The sequence below is a fragment of the Eptatretus burgeri genome, chromosome 12 (genome assembly GCF_056783735.1).
Source record: "Eptatretus burgeri isolate ZD-2024b chromosome 12, Ebu_testis_v1, whole genome shotgun sequence".
NCBI classification, from domain to species: domain Eukaryota; kingdom Metazoa; phylum Chordata; class Myxini; order Myxiniformes; family Myxinidae; genus Eptatretus; species Eptatretus burgeri.
Window position 1 is genome coordinate 56,864,718 of NC_140972.1, and position 21,336 is coordinate 56,886,053.

The 21,336-nt window shown below is 42.3% G+C and overlaps 1 protein-coding gene across 1 annotated transcript; it reads left to right on the forward strand.

The window, feature by feature from the left end:
* The first annotated feature begins 11,397 nt into the window (after nt 1-11,397).
* Nucleotides 11,398-17,631, forward strand: LOC147015681 (uncharacterized). The gene is made up of 2 exons (XM_085849117.1): nt 11,398-13,397; nt 17,546-17,631. Exons 1-2 carry the CDS (start codon nt 12,698-12,700, stop codon nt 17,629-17,631), a joined length of 786 nt encoding a protein of 261 aa, XP_085705243.1. The 5' UTR covers nt 11,398-12,697.
* Nucleotides 17,632-21,336: the final 3,705 nt, after the last annotated feature.

The window sequence follows — 21,336 nt, forward strand, 5'->3', positions numbered from 1 at the left end:
TTTACTTTACAGACGGCGCCGACAACACATATACTCAAAAGCAAAAGAAAAGGGCCACCCTCAACGACAAGGGGGCAGACGGGGCTGTGGGCGCGAGACCGGGTGGAGCCTACCCGTCTTGTGATGAGCCGCAAATGCCGCGGTGGTGCCCCGACTCCGCGCTCCTCCATGGGTTTCGTTGGCACAGCTTGGAATGGGGTGGGAACGGGGCCCCCTTTCCGCACTATCTCAGCGCGGGGGGGGAAAAAGGGGGGAATTGTTGATGCTCTGGGGAAAGAGGATAGCTGGCTTGCTTGGGTCCCGCGACGAGCGACTCCACTGCGATCTCAACCGCGCTCCCGGCTTCCCCTCTCTGCAGCTCCCCGACAGACTACGAACCCCGACAGACTCCGACTCTTCTCCAGACCTGTCTTGACTGCTGCTGCCACACTCCGCCGCCGCCACACCTCTCCAACTCGCCCGAGCTCAAAACTGACTGCCGCTGCCACACTTCGCCGCTGCCACACCTCTCCAACTCGCCCGAGCCCAAAAACTCTGCCGCTGCCACACCTCCCCAACTCGCCTGAGCCCAAAACTGACTGAATTCGCCCCGCGCTCGGCGCTTTATAGTACGGCAGGAGAACCCATATGCAAATTTCCAGATCAGGATGAGCTCGGGGGCGGAGCCACGCTCGCCCATTGGATGGAGGAAAAGTGGGCGTGAACCTCCCCTGATCCTCTAATTTGCATATATCGATTCTACTCCGACGCGCCTGGAGGCGGGGCCAAATCGCCCCGCTCTTGCTGATAGGATGGAACAGAAGTGGGCGTGTATCATTCCTGATCCGACTCCTCCTCGGAAAGGCCGCACTTTGTACCCGTGGCTCGGCGCGCGCCCTGTACGAGTCCAGGACAGCCTGACGCTCGGCGCCCACAAGCGGCGCGGGAACGGCCGCAGAAGGAGAGGCGAAGGTGGTGGAGGGCCTAAAGTGGCGGTGATGGCCATGGCGACGCTTGGAATGGCGGCGATGCGATGTTTACGGGAGCGAGCCATGACGGTAAAGGTCGTGACTGTTGGCGTTGTTGTTGTTGTGAAGCGGCGTTGCGGTTGGTGGTTGTTGTGTGATGGCGGTTGAGATGTGGTTGGTTCATAATAAAGATAGAACAGAAAAACGGCTATCTTAAAGGGTCGCAGCCCGAATGAATCACATTTTTCCCTCTAAACAACGGGTTTGGGGCTAACTACACATGTACTTACAGAGATATCTCACCTACAGGACCTGAATGGTGGTTTGCGAATTTCCTCAACCGCAACAATATATAATAGCGGGGTGTGCTTACACATTGTGTGAGCATACGAACCGTTTCCCCATTGTCTCTGGTCGCTCACCTGCATTTAATTTTTCATTTATTTAATTTCATTTATTTTCCCCATTTACTTATATTTTCATTTCTTGATGTTGTGTGATGATTCTGTGAATTTTCCCGGTGTACCGGCTTCGATGTCCATCGGCACACAAAACTTCAGCTTTCTACGTTACCCGGAAGGTGGCGATCTTTAATATCGGTGAGTCAGTCAGTCAGTCAGTCAGTCAGTGAGTCGGTGGTTTGAAAGAGCTTTATATATTCGATATATTCTCCTTTTATAGAAAGTGTCATCTAATTTTTCAAACAATCTAAAATATTGAAATGAAAAACTTGACATTCATATTACCCTGAAATTACATACAGCTTGTAATCTTCGTGTCATAATGTAGAAATGGATTAAAAAAAGAGCATACATTACTGCATGAAGAACAGTACAAACATGTTGTTGTTGTTCTTCTTCTTTCGGCTGCTCCCGTTAGGGGTCGCCACAGCGGATCATCCGTTATGATCCGCACACTAATTTGGCACATGTTTTAAGCCGGATGCCCTTCCTGACACAACCCTGGTCGCCTCTTCGGACACAGGGATAAGGATTGGATTTCGCCATGATTCCAGGCTGCCCTACACCCTCTCGTAGCGGCCCAGCGCAGAGCCCCTGTCCTCAAGCGATCCTCCAACCCAAGCCTCTGAGTAGCTGGATTACAAGCGCACGCCACTACGCCCGGTAAGAACAGTACAAACGTGTATCAGTATATTTGTTTTGCATAATTTTTGTAAAATTTTATTTTTCAGGTAAAAATAAGTCTGACAAGATGGTGGAGAGGGAGTGAGTACACTTATGTTCGAGCTGTCTGGTCTGGGTTCAGTTTTGGACCTGACTACATAGTCTGATTGGTGCTTTGCAGGAAAGGAATTATATTATACTAGCGGGGTATGCTTACACATTGTCAGCATACATACCATGTTTCCCCATTGTCTCAGGTCGCTCACCTGCATTTTGTTCATTTATTTTTTGTTCATTTATTTTTTATTCATTTATTTATATTGTCATTTATGGGTGCTTTCCGATGGTTCTATGATTTATTTATTTTTTCCGGTGTGTTGGCTTCAATGTCCATTGGCATGCAAAATTTCAGCTTTCTACATCGCCTGAAAGGTCCTGTTCTTTAATATCAGTCAGTGAGTCAGTCAGTCAGTTGTTAGAAAGAGCTTTATATATTAGATATAATTTCATAAATAGGAATACATTCCTGCACATATATCTTTCTAACCACTGGCTGACTGAATGACTGATATAAATGTTTAGTACCATCCTGATGGGGTATAAAGCTGAAGTTTTGCATGCTGCTGAAACTCAAAGCCAATATCCCAGGAATAATCACAAAACTGTTGGAAGTTGTCCGTAACCGAAAATATCCGTGAATACTAGTCGGCTGGTACGGGCTTTGTCTGCTCACTGCTGGAAGACATGGAGCTGACACTGGAAATGGCTGCTAGGCAGAAGTAACATGTGCCGCTTCTGCCTCTTCTCATAACTTTTGCTGTATTTCATTTGAAAATGACGATACCTGTAAACTTTCAAATAAAAAGCTCATTATCATCACTAATTCATGATTTTTTTCAGTTGTTTAGCTGTTTGCAGAATGCAAACACAATGGGCTTTTTAAAGAGTCAAAGACCAGACTTTATACATTAGAAAGGAAGTGATTACAAGTTATTCCTCTGTGTATGTCTCTGATCTATGATGTGCTTAAGTAATGATGTTTTAAACATTGATAATTACTGTCGTCACAGTAATTAGCAATTTGTTAATTATTAAGTAATCGTAGTAATGATACCACACTTGAAATATTGAATATTTAAATACATTGTGTTTTTGGTCACATGACTTGCCATTTTTTGGTCATTGTTTGATTTAGTTAATTATGAATATGCAACATTTTTCGTTTGTCTTTTTCCTGGCAAATCATTGAAACCTCGTGCTCTTGAATACAAGTCTCTCTCACAATCAATATCATAAAATATATAAAGTATATATATATATATATATATTGTCTGCATGTAGATTGCAGCCAACTAGTTGCTTGCGGTGTACAAGCATGCTCCACTGATTTTATGTATATGTATACAGTATATATATATATATATATATATATATATATATATATATATATATATATATATATATATATATATATATGTATATATATATATATATATATATATATATATATATATATATATATATATATATATATGTATATATATATATATATATATATATATGTATATATATATATTGTTTGAGGTTGGGCCGGGTGGGATTACACATTTTTAAAGAAGGCGCTGCTAACAAAAAGTAAAAAAATTAGATCGACTGCTAATTTGAACAAAAAAGCGAGAGCAGACCTGGTCTCGGGCAATGTTTCGCCGGCTTCGCAGCCGGCTTCATCACACACAATGCTTTTCGTATATATATATATATATATATATATATATATATATATATATATATATATATATATATATATATATATATATATATATATATATATATATATATATATATATATATATATATATATATATATATATATATATATATATATATATATATATATATATATATATATATATATATATAGATATATATATATAGATATATATATATTACACTACATGCCAAAAAGTATGTGGACAGCTGCTCGACCAACATCTCATTCCAAAATCATGGGCATTAATATGGAGTTGGTTCCCCTTTGCTGCTTTAACAGCCTCCACTCTTCTGGAAAGGCTTTCCACTCGATGTTGGAACATTACTGCAGGGATTTGCTTCCATTCAGCCACAAGGGCATTGGTGAGGTTGGGTACTGATGTTGGGCGATTAAGTTTAGCTCGCAGTCAGTGTTCAAACTCATCCCAAAGGTGTTCGATTTGGTTGAGGTCAGGCTCTGTGCAGGCTCGTCAACCAAGTTCTTCCACACTGATCTCGACAAACCACTTCCTTACGGGCCTCGCTTTGTGCACAGAGTCATTGTCATGCTGAAACAGGAAAAGGCCTTCCCCAAACTGTAGCCACAAAGTTGGAAGCACAGAATTGTCTAAAATATCATTGTACGCTGCAGCATTAATATTTACCTTCACTGGAACTAAGGGGCCGAGCCCGAACCATGAAAAACACCCCCAGACCATTATTCCTCTTCCACCAAGCTTTACAGTTCGCACTATGCATTTGGGAAGGTAGCATTCTCCTGTCATCTGTCAAATCGAGATTTATCCATTGGACTGCCAGATGTTGAAAGCGTGATTTATCACTCCAGAGAATGCATTTCCACTGCTCCAGAGTCCAATGGCAGTGAGATTTACACCGCTTCGGTCGATGCTTGGCATTGTGCATGGTGATCTTAGGCTTGTGTGCGGCTGCTCGGCCCTGGAAACCCATGAAGCTCTCGACGAACAGTGCTTGTGCTGACGTTGCTTCTTGGGTCAGTTTGGCACTCAGTAGTGAGTGTTGCAACCGCCGGCAGACAATTTTTCCATGCTTCACCACCCGGTAGTCCCGTTCTGTGAGCTTGTGTGGCCTACCACTTCAAGGCTGAGCTGTTGTTGCTCCTAGATGTTTCCACTTCACAATAACAGCACTTACAGTTGACCGGGGCAGCTCCAGCAGGGCAGAAATTTGACGAACTGACTTGTTGGAAAGGTGTCATCTGATGACGGTGCCACGTTGAAAGTCACTGAGCTCTTCAGTGTGGCCCATTCTGCCAATGTTTGTATATGAAGATTGCATGGCTGTGTGCTTGATTTTATACACCTGTCAGCAACGGGTGTGGCTCAAATAGCCAAATCCACGAAATAGAAGGGGTGTCAGCATACTTTTGGCCATGTCGTGTGTATATATATATATATATATATATATATATATATATATATATATATATATATATATATATATATATATATATATATATATATATATATATATATGTATATGTATATATATATATATATTTATATATATATATATACGTATATATGTATATATATATATATACATATATATATATATAGATGTATATATATATATACATATATATATATGTATATATATATATATATATATATATATATCAACACCAAGGCTCACCGACCGTCATGCAGCTTCTTCGTCTATCATGCCTGCCGATATGCTCTTTGCCGATTGGTGCTGTCTCCTTCGGTGACATACACGAGGTTCTGAGGTCCGTCCCATACGACCAGCCAAGAATCTATGGCCAACATCCTGCTCACTACGTGAGGCAAATTGCCTCAGCATGAATACGAGAATCGTACCGTTTTCTTCATGCGTCAAGGGAAAGCAAGTTATAAGGCCCTGTTCTTACAGGCCATCTCCTTGGTACGTTCTCTCTCGACCATGTGCATCCCTCTCTCCGCACTTGTGCTTTCCTCCTCTCGATCTCCTCTGACGTCACTGAACCACTGTTTCCTCATGGCGCGTGGCTTACTCACACCAAGCCCAGGAAGGTGGGGCTTCTCGCCTGTTCGGCACACCTGCCTGCTTCTGACTTCACGTCCATCAATCATCAGCTTCGGGGGTGTGACTTCACCGGCTGTCACCCTTGGAGATGGGGCTTCTTCTGACTTGGTCATGCAGCTCAGTTATAATGGTCAATTGCTGGTTTACAATACAAAAAGAAAGGGAAAAGTCACAGGGGGGCAATCACATACTGAGGAACTTGACCATAATCCCTATCAAATTAACAGTGCACCACCTACCCCCCCGTCCCCCCCCCCCCGTGTGGTGACATGTAACACTTAAGCTCACAGTTTCCCTACTGATGTCTACATCAAGATGTCTCCTACACGTCCACGGACCAAATAACTCGATTCAATCCTCACTTTCCTATTAAATTTCTCAACCGCCACAACCATAACAATATATTCCCCTCATTATACTTTTTTGTTGAGGTGTCTTGGACTATCATGAGCGTCTTATACCTAAAACATTTTGAATGTCCCGCTTACCTGTACATATGATAGATTACTGAAGTTTCATTTCCCAATTATGTGAATACATATTGTACTTATAATGCACAAAATGCATAAAGTGTATTTTCTCTGAGATGACCTGCAGTGGTGAAGCACCACACAGGGCTCCGTGGCTCTACAGTGTGCCTGAAGATCCGCCCTGCTTGGGGTCTTCAGATGTCTTCCTTGTCTCAGCAGCTCTCAGCTCAGCTGGCTTTTATTAAACTGCGAATTGCTCCCAGAAAGGGGCCTTGCACACTGAGGGATTGTGGGCGCGAAGAGTCTGAGAATGGAGCCGTATTAGCGTGTCGTGTCAGGAGCCTGCGAGGCTGCTGTACTTAGCACCTCGGCTTATGAAAACCCTGACATCTGCCAGGCTTGTTTTCTGTCAGCAATTGGTAACGCTGAGCAAACTTGATGTAACAGGGGCACCTGGCTTTCACTTTGCTCTTGTTTCGTTATTCAAGAAAAGCTTACCTCATTGTTTTGTGGATTTGACACACCAGGGTTTCTGCGGTGGCTCATAACGGAGAGGCTGTGCGTGATTGATGTCTGTCAGGTGTGCGTGCGCTCTCTGTACCCAGAACGCTGTACGATGGCATACAGGGCATTCGAAAAAAGAGGGGAAAGGTTGGAGGTGTGGGGTGTGGCTGAATAATCCTATGGGAAGGAAAGAGATCTCAACGTTTTTATCATTGTTGGCTTTGTCCTACAAAATATAGGAATCTTGATTTAAGGTGCATTTAACATTGTGTGTGTGTGTGTTTTTTTTTTGCATATATAATGACATATATGACCAAATGTTGAGGTATTCAGCAACTTTGCTCTGAAGAAAGAGTATTCCATGTTTTACAATCTATACACGTCTAAGTGGAAGTTTAATTTATTTATTTTGGAAACAATTAAAAAAAAATTGAGAAATAATTTTGGGGTCATTCGTCAGGTGCCCCTCTCATGTCAGAGGAATGATCAGTAAATCCTTGTGTTGTGATAAAAGCCAAAATTGATTATAACGAAATTGTTCGATTCATTCCTTCTATACAATCCCGGGATCAAATGGGTTTCTTTCTCGGGTTTTTTCAGAAATAAATGAATAAACTTCGTATAATCATTCACAGGTGCATGGGCTGAGCTGGACTTTCAGAAGGTGGTATAAAATTATGTTGACACCTGAAGCGGCCGCACAACCCAATCGGGTCTTGGAAAAGGCAGATTTAATTGGAAGGCCATTGTGCAGGAGTGATGATGCTCCAACTCGTTATACCCACATGGACACATCGACACAGACACTCCTGTTTTGTGCAGATCCTCGCACCGTGTATACAGATTTATACTAACGATACATTGTGACCAAAAAGTACATGAAACCAAATAGGAAATTAAAAAAAAATTCCATTCAAGCAATATATATATATATATATATATATATATATATATATATATATATATATATATATATATATATATATATATATATACACAATATATTGGGAAACAAAATTGACCAATTTATACTCTTTTATATATATATATATATATATATATATATATATATATATATATATATATATATATATATATATATATATATATATATATATAATGAAGGCATCAATCGAGCAGGTGTCTCGGTAATTTATAATATTAATATCGAAACATCACGCCTGTTATTTGAGATTTTCTGAGATTTATGGAAAACGGATAAACGAATTCGCCATTATTCCAACAATAAATTTTCATTGTGCTTGTTAAATATTTCATCGCAGTAAATGAAGCATTCATGTATATGATCAGTTTGTGAATCAATATGACACCGGTGTGAGTGTGAGATATAGAGATACGCTTCCTTTCTCAAACACTGTCGTGGAGTGAAAACATCACAACTTTTAGGATATCACAAAGGCAATCGTATAAAGAGTAGTGAAGGTGGGGGGGTATGAACTCTTGGAGAGTATATATATATATATATATATATATATATATATATATATATATATATATATATATATATATATATATATATATATATATATATATATATATACCGAACATGGAAAGCTTCAGCATCATGCAAATATTGAAGTGTAAATTACGCAATCTGACATTTACATTACCGAGTAAAATCAGTTACGCTGCGATTGTGTGAATATTTATTCCGGAAAAGATTTATGGAATTTCGAAAACAGATTTGCAATTTTATTCGCTTCATGCTGTAAAACAGAGATCCACAACCATATCAATAATTATTGTATGCCATATATAATATAGTGGCTAAAAAATGTTGCATACATTTTTTTGAATAAACCTTTTCATCTCAGCAACATTTGATTGTTTTTTTATTGTTTTTTAAAAAAATTTTGAGCACTATTCATAAATATTTCTTCAGTTCATTTTCATTCATTACAAAAAGTGTGATATTAACTATATTTCCATAGTCTTAATCTTCTTAGCATGTCCAAAGTATCCGCGATTTGATAACAGATGAGAAATATGTCTGACGTCATAGCAGGCGCTTATCTCTCGTTTTCGATAGACGTCATGCCATCCTATATCGTTTCCACAAGAGGATATCCATGTGTAATCTGGGGAGAAAAAGTAAACAGGTTCCTCAAGACCTTCCCTTCTTCAATTACAATGCAACATGACATCCCAAACCCCACTTCAGGGGCGTGTTCAGTTACCAAGCAGCTATATTTTGGCTGTTCTTTATCAATGGATTTAAATGGAGTGCTTGCTTGAATATCTAAGCCACTTGGTGAGCTCTCCATAAGAAACTTGGTAACTGAACACACCCCAGCTCTCAGAACCTATTGCAGGTCATATATATATATATATATATATATATATATATATATATATATATATATATATATATATATATATAGATATATATATATGTATGTATATATATCTCTCTCTCTCTCTCTCTCTCTCTCTCTCTCTCTCTCTCTCTCTCTCTCTCTCTCTCTCTCTCTCTCTCTCTCTCTCTCTCTCTCTCTCTCTCTCTCTCTCTCTCTCTCTCTCTCTCTCTCTCTCTCTCTCTCTCTCTCTCTCTCTCTCTCTCTCTCTCTCTCTCTCTCTCTCTCTCTCTCTCTCTCTCTCTCTCTCTCTCTCTCTCTCTCTCTCTCTCTCTCTCTCTCACACACACACACACACACACACACACACACACACACACACACACACACACACACACACACACACACACACACACACACACACACTTCATTGGAAAAGATTATAATTGAATAGAATAACACAATGTTGTTGCTCCTGCAGATTCAGATACATTCATAAAATGCTTTGACTTTATATTCAGTGCTTAAAATGTTTTTTTGCTTTACTTTAGATTTCCGAGAAGGAAATTGCATCATAATTTGGTCCCGGTGAGTCATACATCACAGTTTCTGCCCGCTCTGCACCGACTGACGTCATCGGTGGAACCCTGAAATGGAGTCAAACCAATATCTCCGAACAATGCCGATCACGTGACTCCAGCCAGAGTTTGATCTCCTTGTTGTTGTCAGCAATGCCCTGTGCAGGCTATCGGCCATGAAGCTACGGGGGGGGGTGTGCTTGCCGTGTATTTTATAGACTGCCCTGCCACCCGGGGCTTGCCGTAAATCACAGCTGGAAGAGTTCGAGGCTCGGAGGAGCCACAGAGACTCAAGGCATCTGGCAGCCCTTGAACTCGGCTTGGCTAAACGGCGCAAACGGATGCCGTGTCGACAGACAGTGCGCGGCACACACTCCATAAGCGTCTGCACGGACGACCCGACACGACACGGATGCATGTCTCCCTCCTCGGGTAGCCTAGCATATTTGCTAAAACACAGTCATTACTGGCTCTGTCAATTCCCACTCGGTTACAGTCTCACACATGTTCAGACTTTCTCGGAATTCCCAAGCAGGTAACCGAATGTGCTTTTCGAAAAGAATCCTCAAGTTCTCTCCTCAAGACAATTGGTCTTCCAGTCAGATATCAGCAGGACAGTGCCACATTTAACATACAACCGAGGAGGCTACTCTGCGGCGTTGCCAGTATATGACCACTTTTGCTGTAAGAAATGCGTGGCCTATGATGGCCACAGGCTCAGGAGTGCGAACTTGCAGGCAGAACGGCCAGCATCCATCACGCGTGATTATTTGCCAGACCGGGTCTCCTGCTGCTCTTCCTATCATCCTTGAGGGCCCCTGCCCCGAGCTGTAAATTTGCTCACATTTCGCGGCTGCTTGGCAGCCTATCTCCTGTGATGAATGATCGAGCTTACTCCCGGCGAAGAAGCCTTCCTTCTCTCTCCCTCTCTCCCTCTCTCTCTCTCTCTCTCTCTCTCTCTCTCTCTCTCTCTCTCTCTCTCTCTCTCTCTCTCTCTCTCTCTCTCTCTGTTTGTCCATTCCACCCCAACGCAAAATGCCTGATTCCTCCCTCTGTGAGGTTACGATACTTCCTTTTGTGACCAAAATGCAAACCCAGAAAACTAGACATAATGTAGTCGAGAAGGCCTGGTGTTGGCTTAACAGTTAGGGTCTTGAGTTCAAGCCTCTGTCATGTAGTCGAATTAATCCCAGGCGGATTCACTAAGCCTGCCATCCTTCCAAGGTCGGCCAAATGAGTACCAACATACTGGTAACGGGGAATTGCGTCAGCAGCACAGCCGTGCCACCAGGAAAACAATTACGCAGCCAAGCACTCACAGACTGCATACAAATCAATAAAATGTAGTTGAGAGAATGGGGAAACAAACAAACAAACAAGAAAGATGTCATGCATCGCACGATATTTACGAAATCCATAAAACAAATTTGACCTTTACAAAATAATTGGTGGTTGAATTCGATGACAAAATACACAAATGCTCTTCAAATTTCAAGAAAAATGGATGAAGATTGACAATTTTAGAAATGACTATGTTGACTTTTTGGCCTATGTTGACCTCAAAAATACTTGTTCATCGAATTCAGTGACCTAATATGCAAATCCTCTTCAAATTTCAAGTCAATGGGATAAAAATTGAGAATTTTAGAAATGCCACCAAAGTTGTTGACCTTTTGATCGATGTTGACCTTAAACATACTTGGCTGGTTGAATTAAATGACCTAAAATATAAATCCTCTTTAAATTTCAACTCAATAGGATGAAAATTGAGGATTTTAGAAATTGTAACCAAGTAGTTGAACTTTGGCCCATGTTGATCCTTGGTCTACGTTGATCTCAAAAATAATGGCTGGTTGAATTCACTGACATAATGTGCAAATCCTCTTCAAATTTCAAGTCAATCGGATGAAAATTGGGGAATTTAGAAATCCCGCCAAAGTTGTTGACCTTTTGGCCTATTTTGACCTCAAAAATAATTGGTGGTTGAATTCAATGACCAAATATGCAACTCCTCTTTAAATTTCAAGTCAAACTGATGAAATTGACAATTTTAGGAATTCTGCCTTTGTTGACCTTTTGGCCTATGTTGACCTCAAAAATAATTAGTGGTTAAATTCAGTAACCTGAGATGTAAATCCTCTTCAAACTTCAAGTCAATGGGATGAAAATTGAGGATTTTAGAAATGTGACAAATTTGTTGACCATTGGCCTGTGTTGACCTTTTGACGTCAACAACTAGAGGCTTCTTGCTTATGACAAACTCTACCATGTGGTGAAGCTTCGTGGAGATCAGTTCAAAATTTTGACGTCTCGGCGATAAACATAAAAACATACAGACAAACAAGAAAAAGATGCCATTTGTTGGACCTGGACGAGTTCTTCCATCAAGAAAATCAAGCATGCCCTACCACGTTATCTGATGCAAGTAAGCTACACCTGGGTAGCAAAAGCGACTTGCTGGTGTGCCTTGAAGGTGTTGCTGAAGCTCAGTCTGATGCACCTGCTGTCACTTCTGTTGTCCTTGACGGCGCCGTCATCGTGCAGATGTTGAAGCCTGGCACTGCCAAGACATTTGAAGAATATGCCCACCAAGTCTTCACCCCATACGTCGAGGGGCAGCTGCGTCGTGCTTCACGTCTTGACCTCATTTGGGATAGCTACAAAAATGGCTCCTTGAAGATGGTGACAAGGGAGAAACGATGAAAAGGGGTGCGACGGTGCGTGGTGAGCACCACGGCCATACCAGGAAACTGGCAGAGTTTCCTACGTGTCGACGCAAACAAGGTGGAGCTCTTCACCTTCCTGTCCGATGTGCTGGTGCAGTCCTTCCATGACAAGGCAAAGGAGCTGGTAGTCACTGATGGTGAAGCAGTCATCTGCCTTCCAAGTCAGAAAGATGAAAGCTCTCTGGCTCCATGCGGTCAAGAAGAGGCGGACACTCGCATCATGCTACATGTGGCCCATGCTGCAGAACATGACCACCGTCGGATTCAAGTTCGAACCGTAGACACCAACGTCGTCGTCTTGGCGGTGATGGTAGCCCAGGCACTACCATGCGTGGATGAACTCTGGATTGCCTTTGGGACAGGCAAGAACTACCGCTACATCCCTGCCCATGAAATAGCTGCCTCCCTCAGTCCACAGAAGGCACGTGCCCTCCCTGTCTTCCACGCCATGACTGGATGTGACACCGTATCAGCATTCGTGGGGCATGGGAAGAAATCGGCCTGGGCCACATGGAACTCGTTTCCAGAACTGACAGATTCTCTTGTGACCCTGACCACCACTCCAGTCAACATCCAGGATGACACAATGCACTGCATTGAAAGGTTTGTGGTGCTCCTCTATGACCGCACAAGTCCATATACGGACGTCAACGAGGCCAGAAAGGAACTCTTCGCCAAGAGGAACTCCGCCCAGCACATCCCACCTACTTACGATGCTTTGGAACAGCATGTGAAGAGATCAGTCTTCCAGGGTGGCTATGGCTGGGAGCAGGTCTTGGTCCCTCAACCCGTGCTTCCATCACCAACAAGCTGGGGCTGGCAGCAAACAGAGGATAGGTCCTACGAACCGCTCAGGACCACAGTCCATGAGGCTTCAAAAAGCTGCTTCGAGCTGGTGTTGTGTGGCTGCAAAAATGGCTGTAGAAACTGCTGCAAATGCAAGAAGGCTAATCTGCAATGCACTGGACTGTGTGCTTGTGAAGGAGAATGCCAGTAGAAAGACGCAGTAGACACAGACTGAGATATTGGCCTAGCTTAGAATGTGCAAATGCAAAGTCGCATTGCCTGTAAAAGTATTGACTTCTTGATCCAGAGCCAGTACACTTGAGCTCAGAAACTCATATTGTACAAGACTGATGTATGCGTGTACCATGTGTCCTGGTAGAATGGTAGTAGACAGTAAGCCATAACCGCTTCAAAGTGAAGTGTGCAATAATTTGACTACATTTTCTGAGTTTGTCAATATCACGATTATCAGTTCCCTTGTCAAAATAGAGTAAAGTATGTAATCTATAATGCAATTTTTGTTGATTCCAAACCCATTGAATGTGATGAATATTGTTACGGTTGTGGAAATTCACAGAACACCATTCAGGTTTCACAGAGATCAGTTATGTCGATAAGTGTGTGTTCACATTAGATTTCCCCACCGATGTCTAAAGGGATATATTTGTGTAACCGGGCTGTGATCTTTGAGTCAGCCATTATTCTTTTGCTATCTTTATTTTGAAACAACCACAACCACTGCTTCAACAACCACAACCACATCTCAACAACCACGCCATCCCCACCACAGAGCAACCACAACATCGCCTCACCTTCATCTCCACAAACGCTGCCATCTTTTCGCCAGCCACGGCAAATCCCACGGATGAGCGGCATCTCCGTTGACAGACACGGGAGCGGATGATTTCTACAACGTCCGCTTTCCACGGCTGATGATTTCTACAACATCCACTTTCCATGGCTGATGATTTCTACAATGTCCGCTTTCCACGGCTGATGATTTCTACAATGTCCGCTTTCCACGGCTGATGATTTCTACAATGTCCGCTTTCCACGGCTGATGATTTCTACAACATCCACTTTCCATGGCTGATGATTTCTACAACGTCCGCTTTCTCCGCATTTCGCGACTAAATATCAAAAGGGGCTGAGCCAGCGGGGGGTGAAGGGTGAGAGGTGAGAGATCAACCTCACCCACAGACCCCATAAAAAGGCACGCTGAACGCCAAGCAGTCAGTCGAGTTGAGTCATGCGCCGTGGAGTTCATCTGAAGTCTGGGAGCGGAGTCGAGCTGCAGTCTCTTTTGGAGTCGCGGTGCAGTCGGGAGAACACCACAAGGTTCGAGTCCAGTGGAGGACAATCGGAGCGCACCAAAGTCTGGAGCGCAGCCAAGCCTGCAGGGCCGTTTAGAACTGCGGGAAGGTGGAGAAAGCCGGAGAGAGGTCGCCAGCCAGCGAGTCACCACGAGGGTGGCAGGTAACCAGCACGGTCTCGTGGAGCTCTTGCGGTCTCCACAGTTCCACGAACATAAAGGCCTACGGGTCCAGTCTGCCCTTTCCTTTCCTGGGGTTTTCTTTGTATGAAAGTTGTGGTGCCGTGTCCATAAGTAGAACTGTTTAGTGATTGTGTACATAATAAATAGACAAATGGCTGTAGGTCTTTGTTTGCTCGTGTCCTGTCCCTTACCTCATTGCATTCATTGCCTTGACTGCATACGTGTGTAAATAAATGTCCTTGTTTAAATGTTTCCCTGTTCGTTGCGTCCTTTCCTGTTGCTATCCTGTTACATCGACTATTACATCTTTCCTGTTTCTGTTTTCCTGTTACATCGACTGCCATTATTACGTACGGAACATTGGCTGGCTTTTAAATAGCCAATAAGATAATCGGGTTCAACGAGGCCTCGCGATAATACACCGCTCGGCAAATCGCAAACGGAGCGAGCTGCTTAAGCGGCTCGTTTCCAAGCACATCCCGTTGAGGTGTAAATCCCCGGCATTTCTGTCTGCATGCATACTTAGGTAAATCGACAATTTGGTGATCGGACCCTGTCGCGCGTGGACAGAATAGTTGGCTGATTTACGGTTTGATTAAAAACACACCCCACGTAGCTGGATTTCGGCGTTGATCCGAAAGCTGCGACTAGGGTTGCCACGTCCGGTGGGGGCGCGGCTGCGATTACTTAAAAGCGGTCGCTCGCACGCCGGAGTGGTCAGAAACCATAACAATATCATTTGACTCTTGTTCTCCAGGCAATAATGGGTACTTTTCAGCGAAAAGTTTCAGGAGAGCAGCAATTTACAAATCAAATAATGCCTTTTTTACCGAAAATACTGGCACATAATATTTGAATTCGCCTTTTCATGGTCAATTTACTGAATTTTACAATTTCCCGATATCTGCCACCAATACAATAAGAAAATAAGAGCATATCGCCAATTTCGCTAAAGTAGAATGGCGGCCATTTTGGAAAATGGTCGCCAAAGCTGACCAAGGCACAATCTTGGGTGGCTCCATATCTGGAATTGTTTGGAATACATTATTCTACATGTGTACCAATTTTGGTGCTTTTATGCAAATTTGAACAATTGATCTGAAATATCAGACTACACTGCTGGACTAATGGCATCTTTTTGTTGTTTGTCTGAATGTTTTTACGTTTATCACCGAGACGTCAAAATTTTGAACTGATCTCCACGAAGCTTCACCACATGGTAGAGTTTGTCATAAGGAAGAAGCCTCTAGTTGTTGACATCAAAAGGTCAACACAGGCCAATGGTCAACAAATTTGTCACATTTCTAAAATCCTCAATCTTCATCCAATTGACTAGAAATTTGAAGAGGATTGGCATATCTGGTCACTGAATTCAACCACCATTTATTTTGGAGGTCATCACAGGCCAAAAGGTCAACATAGGCTGTATTTCTAAAATTGTCAATTTTCATCTGATTGCTTTGGAATTTGAAGAGGAGTTGCAAATTTGGTCACTCAATTCAACCACCTATTATTTTTGAGGTCAACATAGGCCAAACGTCAACAACTTCGGTGAGATTTCTAAAATCCTAAATTTTCATCCGATTGACTTGAAATTTGAAGAGGAGTTGCATATTTTCCCTCGCAGAAGGAGAGGGTATTTGGTTCTGTTTGTTTGTTTGTTTGTCCGGACAGAACTTCAGTGTTTTTCTCCGCAACCATTCATTGGATTGAGAAGAAATTTTCACCATTGGTGCAACTACTCATCTAGAATGTGGTTTTGATAATTATGACTTCATAGGTCACATGGTGTGGCAGCCATGTCAAAAAAATGAAAAACTTTGGACCTCTGTATCTCTGAAACCGCACTAAGGAAAAAAATGAAACTTCGCACATTGCAGGTACTCTTCATGGGGAATAACTCTGATTTTTTATGATGTCATAATTGCATATGTATAATGCTACATCTGATCAGTATGAAAATTTTTGAGTAACATCTTACATCCAGAGCACGATACTCACAAAACCCAACCCCCCCCCCTCTCCAAAGGTTGCCATGGATACATCCAATTGTCCATTTCATCTTATATATTATTTCCGAGTTTGTGGTTTCGTGTCGCGCTATCTTCAACTTTGTTCTGCGCTCGAGTAACGTGATATTCCGCTTACATTATCTCAAAGATCATATGAGGTGCATGGTACAAAAAACGTGAATAAAATGGTTCTGAAACAGTAAAATCGTATTCCACTTCCTGCATTAAAGTAAAATTACTACTGATACTCTGCATCAGTTCCTTTCTCAACCACACCCACCCCAACATGTCGCGCAGAGCGCGGGTTATGCTAGTTAAGATTAAAAGTGACAATCTCAATCAAAGCTCAGGTCAATCGGATGAAAATTGATTATTTTTCAGATTGAAATTGATGATTTTAGAAGTTTGACCTTGAGTTGACCTTTGACCTTTTGACCTCAAATCATTGCTTTCCCAATTCAGTGATTGACTATGCAAATCCTGCTCAACATTCAAGTTAATATGATGTAAATTGACGATTTTTCAGTTGAAAATAGATTTTTTCAGTTGTCCGGTTTTTATCTCGATACGACCGCTCATTTCCGGTCACGTGGTGGTCCTTGAGGTCAAATGGAGGAGTGCTTTTTTATTATTTTGCAAAAGCAAAAACAAACGTCAAATCACATCATTGAAGGGGTGCTCTGCTCTTTTTTTTGTTTTTACTTACACTTGATCTGGTGTTGTATGTGTGTGGCTGAGCACGTGTGTGCACTTGTTGTTGTTTTTGTGTTTCCAGGGCATGAACACAGCTGGCTTTGTGTCCATGTTGGGCATGATGAGGTGTTGGTTGTGCGAGTGTTGGGTTCACGTTGGGTGTTGTGAACATGTGGATGTGGTGTTTGGGATTGGGATTTGTTTGTTGCTCACCTTATCCAGCCGTTTGCACCATCCAGTTTTCGCCATTTGCATCACAGGTGTGTATTGTGTGGGTACATCCACTGTCTCCCCAGTTGGACCATCCTCCCGGCTCTTCACGTACCACACTTCCAAAATCAACCTGTGTCGTTTGTTGGATGTAGTGTCGAGGATACGGGTCCCCTCAAAGTCAAACTTATGGCCAGATTGCAGGTAATGACGTATCATGGCTGACTGGGTCACCTTTCCAAGCCTAATTGCTCGATAATGTTCATCCAGCCGTTGTTTCAAATTTCTTCCAGTTTCACCAATGTAAAATTGGTCACAGTCTTTGCATGTTGAATGGCAAACTACTCCAGATTTATGACCAGTTGGTATTGGGTCCTTGTTTTGAGATGACATTGCAGATGGTGTGTGTCGGCCTGTAGGTTACGCCAATCCATGAGCCACGTACTATCCTGGTCTTTGAGATGGTACATTGACGAAGGACACGATGGGTCTCAGAGGGACATTGTTTTTGTGGATCTTGGGAAGGCAATACAGTCTGGGTGCTGAACCATTGCTGCAGTGAAGCCAATTGTAGTCCTGGTTGCCCAGCCTGCTTGCTCGTTTCAGCATGGACAATCGTGTGTTCAAGGACCGTTGTTGCTTTGGAGTTGGGTCATCAGATAATTTTTGAGAAGTTTTACCATCCTCCAGTAGTGATATGACTTTACCATGGTATGATTCCTTCTCCATTATTGCCACTCTCCTTCTGAGACCCATTGTGTCCTTTGTCAATGCACCATCTTACCGATTGTCGGGCTTTCTAGCACGTATCTTTGGCAGACTTGTAGGAAAGACTGATAAAACGGTTAAGAATAGTGGTGAATTTATCCAAAGTATAAGAGAGGTTAGAATCCAAGATGATGAGACGATGGTATCTTTCGATGTGGTTTCCCTTTTCACCAACATCTCAGTCAATCTAGTGGTGAGCGTCACACTCGACCACATGAAACATTCAAATGATTGGAAAATGGCTTGTCAAAAATCAGCAAACTAACACATGAAGACGTGGTAGCTTGCTGAAGATGTGTCTGAACAGCACGACCTTCATCTATGATGGTGCACACAACCGACAAATATTTGGGAGAGCTCTGGGTTCACCGGTCTCTGCTGTTGTGACTAATTTGGTGATGGAGGAACTCGAACGAAGGATATTTGAGTCTCATGGAATTGGCTCCCACGGTACTGGAACAGATATGTGGATGACACCTTCGTCATTGTGCATACAGACATGGTAAACCACCTACTGGGAAAACTTGGCTGGGTATTCCCGAGCAATACCTTCACAATCAAAATTGAAAAAGAAAGCAAATTGGCCTTTTTGGATGTGGAGGTTCACTATAAGCCTGATGGCTCCCGAAGGATCTTGGTTTACAGGAAACCAACCGACACCAGCAGATTACTGGATTTTAACTCCTGCAACCCAATCTCCCACAAAAGTCATGTAGTACGGACCTTAGCAGCCCAAGCATGGACACTGTCATCTTCCAAAGCCGAGGAAATTAAACAAATCACATTAGTTGGAGGAGTCCTGCTCAAAATTGGGTACAAGGGGATACTCCCCACCTTGGAAAAACGAAAAAGGACAGAACGGAAGAAGCCAGGCACACGTGTGAACTGTGTACTGTCATACTACCTGGGCTTTTCTGAAAGGATTGGCAGGATACTAAGTAGCTCACGGATTGACGTAACCTACAAACCTCTACACACCATCTGCAATGTCATCGAAAAACGAAAGGACCCAATACCAACTGGTGATATATCTGGAGTAGTTTACCATTCCTGATGCAAAGACTGTGACCGATTCTGCATTGGTGAAACTGGAAGAAATTTGAAACAATGGCTGGATGAAGATGATAGAGCAATTCGGCTTGGTAAAGTGACCCAGTCAGCCACAGCATGTCATTGCCTGCAATCTGGCCATAAGTTTGACTTTGATGGGACCCGTGTCTTTGACACTACCTCGAACAAATGACACAGGTTGATTCTGGAAGTGTGGCACGTGAAGAGCCGGGAGGATGGTCCAACTGTGGAGATGGTGGACGTACACACACAATACACACCTCTGATGGAAATGGCGAAAACTGGATGGTGAAAACAGCTGGATTAGGGGATCAACAAACAACCAACCCCAAACACCACATCCACATGTGCACAACACCCAACGACAACTCCAACACTCGCACAACCAACACTTCATCATGCCCAACCCGGACACGAAACCAGTCGTGTTTGTGCCCCGGAAACAAAAAATAACAAGCACACACACCTGCTCACCCACACACATACAACACCAGATCACGTGTAAGTAAAAACAAAAAAAAGAGTAGAGCACCCCTTCAATGATGTGATTTGACGTTTGTTTTTGTTTTTGCAAAATAATTTTTATAAAAAGCACTCCTCCATTTGACCTCAAGGACCACCACGTAACTGGAAATAAGCGGTGTATCCCAATATAAACCGGACACGTGCCGAAACTTAGGGTCTATTGTGCCTGGTGAAGCTGACTGTGAAGCAGGTGAAACGTTTCCCTGAGACCGGGTCTGCTCTTGCTTTTTTACTTGAATTAGCGGAGTCGATCGAGTTTTTACTTTTGGTCGGAAGCACCTCTTCTTCTTCTTCTTTAAAAATGTCATCCCAACCACCCCAACCTTATGTATGTGTGTGTATATATATATATATCTTCTTCTTCTTTCGGCTGCTCCTGTTAGGGGTCACCACAGCGGATCATCCTTATGATCCGCATAGTGATTTGGCACATGTTTTACGCCGGATGCCCTTCCTGATGCAACCCTGGTCGCCTCTTATGACACAGGTATATGGTACACCTATTTTAACCGGGGTATACACCGGCCCAGTATACTGGTACTCATTTCGCTGACCTCGGAAGGATGACAGGCTGAGTCAACCCCCTGGTGTATTAATTCAGTGGCCCAACGGGGCTTGAACTCAGGACCTTTTGGATCCCAAGCCACTGCCCTAACCACTGCGCCAACACCAGGCTATATATATGTATATATATATATATATATATATGTATATATATATATATATATGTATATATATATATATATATATATATATATGTATATATATATATATATATATATATATATATATATATATATATATATATATATATATATATATATATATATATATATATATATATATATATATATATATATATATATATATATATATATATATATATATATATATATATATATATATATATATATATATGTGTGTGTCAGTGTGTCTCCTCCATAACTCCAGAACCATGAAACCTAGCAGCCTGAAAATTTTCATGCAAATTAAGAAAACTCCAAGGAAGTGCGTGACTGAAAATTGCGTGTTTGGGTTCATTAAAACACTCCTTTTGAAGACAATTAACGGCCTTATTTAATTATATCCTTTATCAGGCACCATCCTCAGCCACCTCACTCTCTGAGGTCTTAAGGGGTGTCCTGGATTACTCTGCTGGGGTCTGAAGCCGCCATGTTTTTTGGCTTGCTCAACCACGCCTTGACCTGGAACAGGCCAGAACGATTTCTTCACGATAAAGTTATTTTTCTCACTTCCCTCACTCATTATCGAATGCCTGTTCATCATAGCTACGAATTG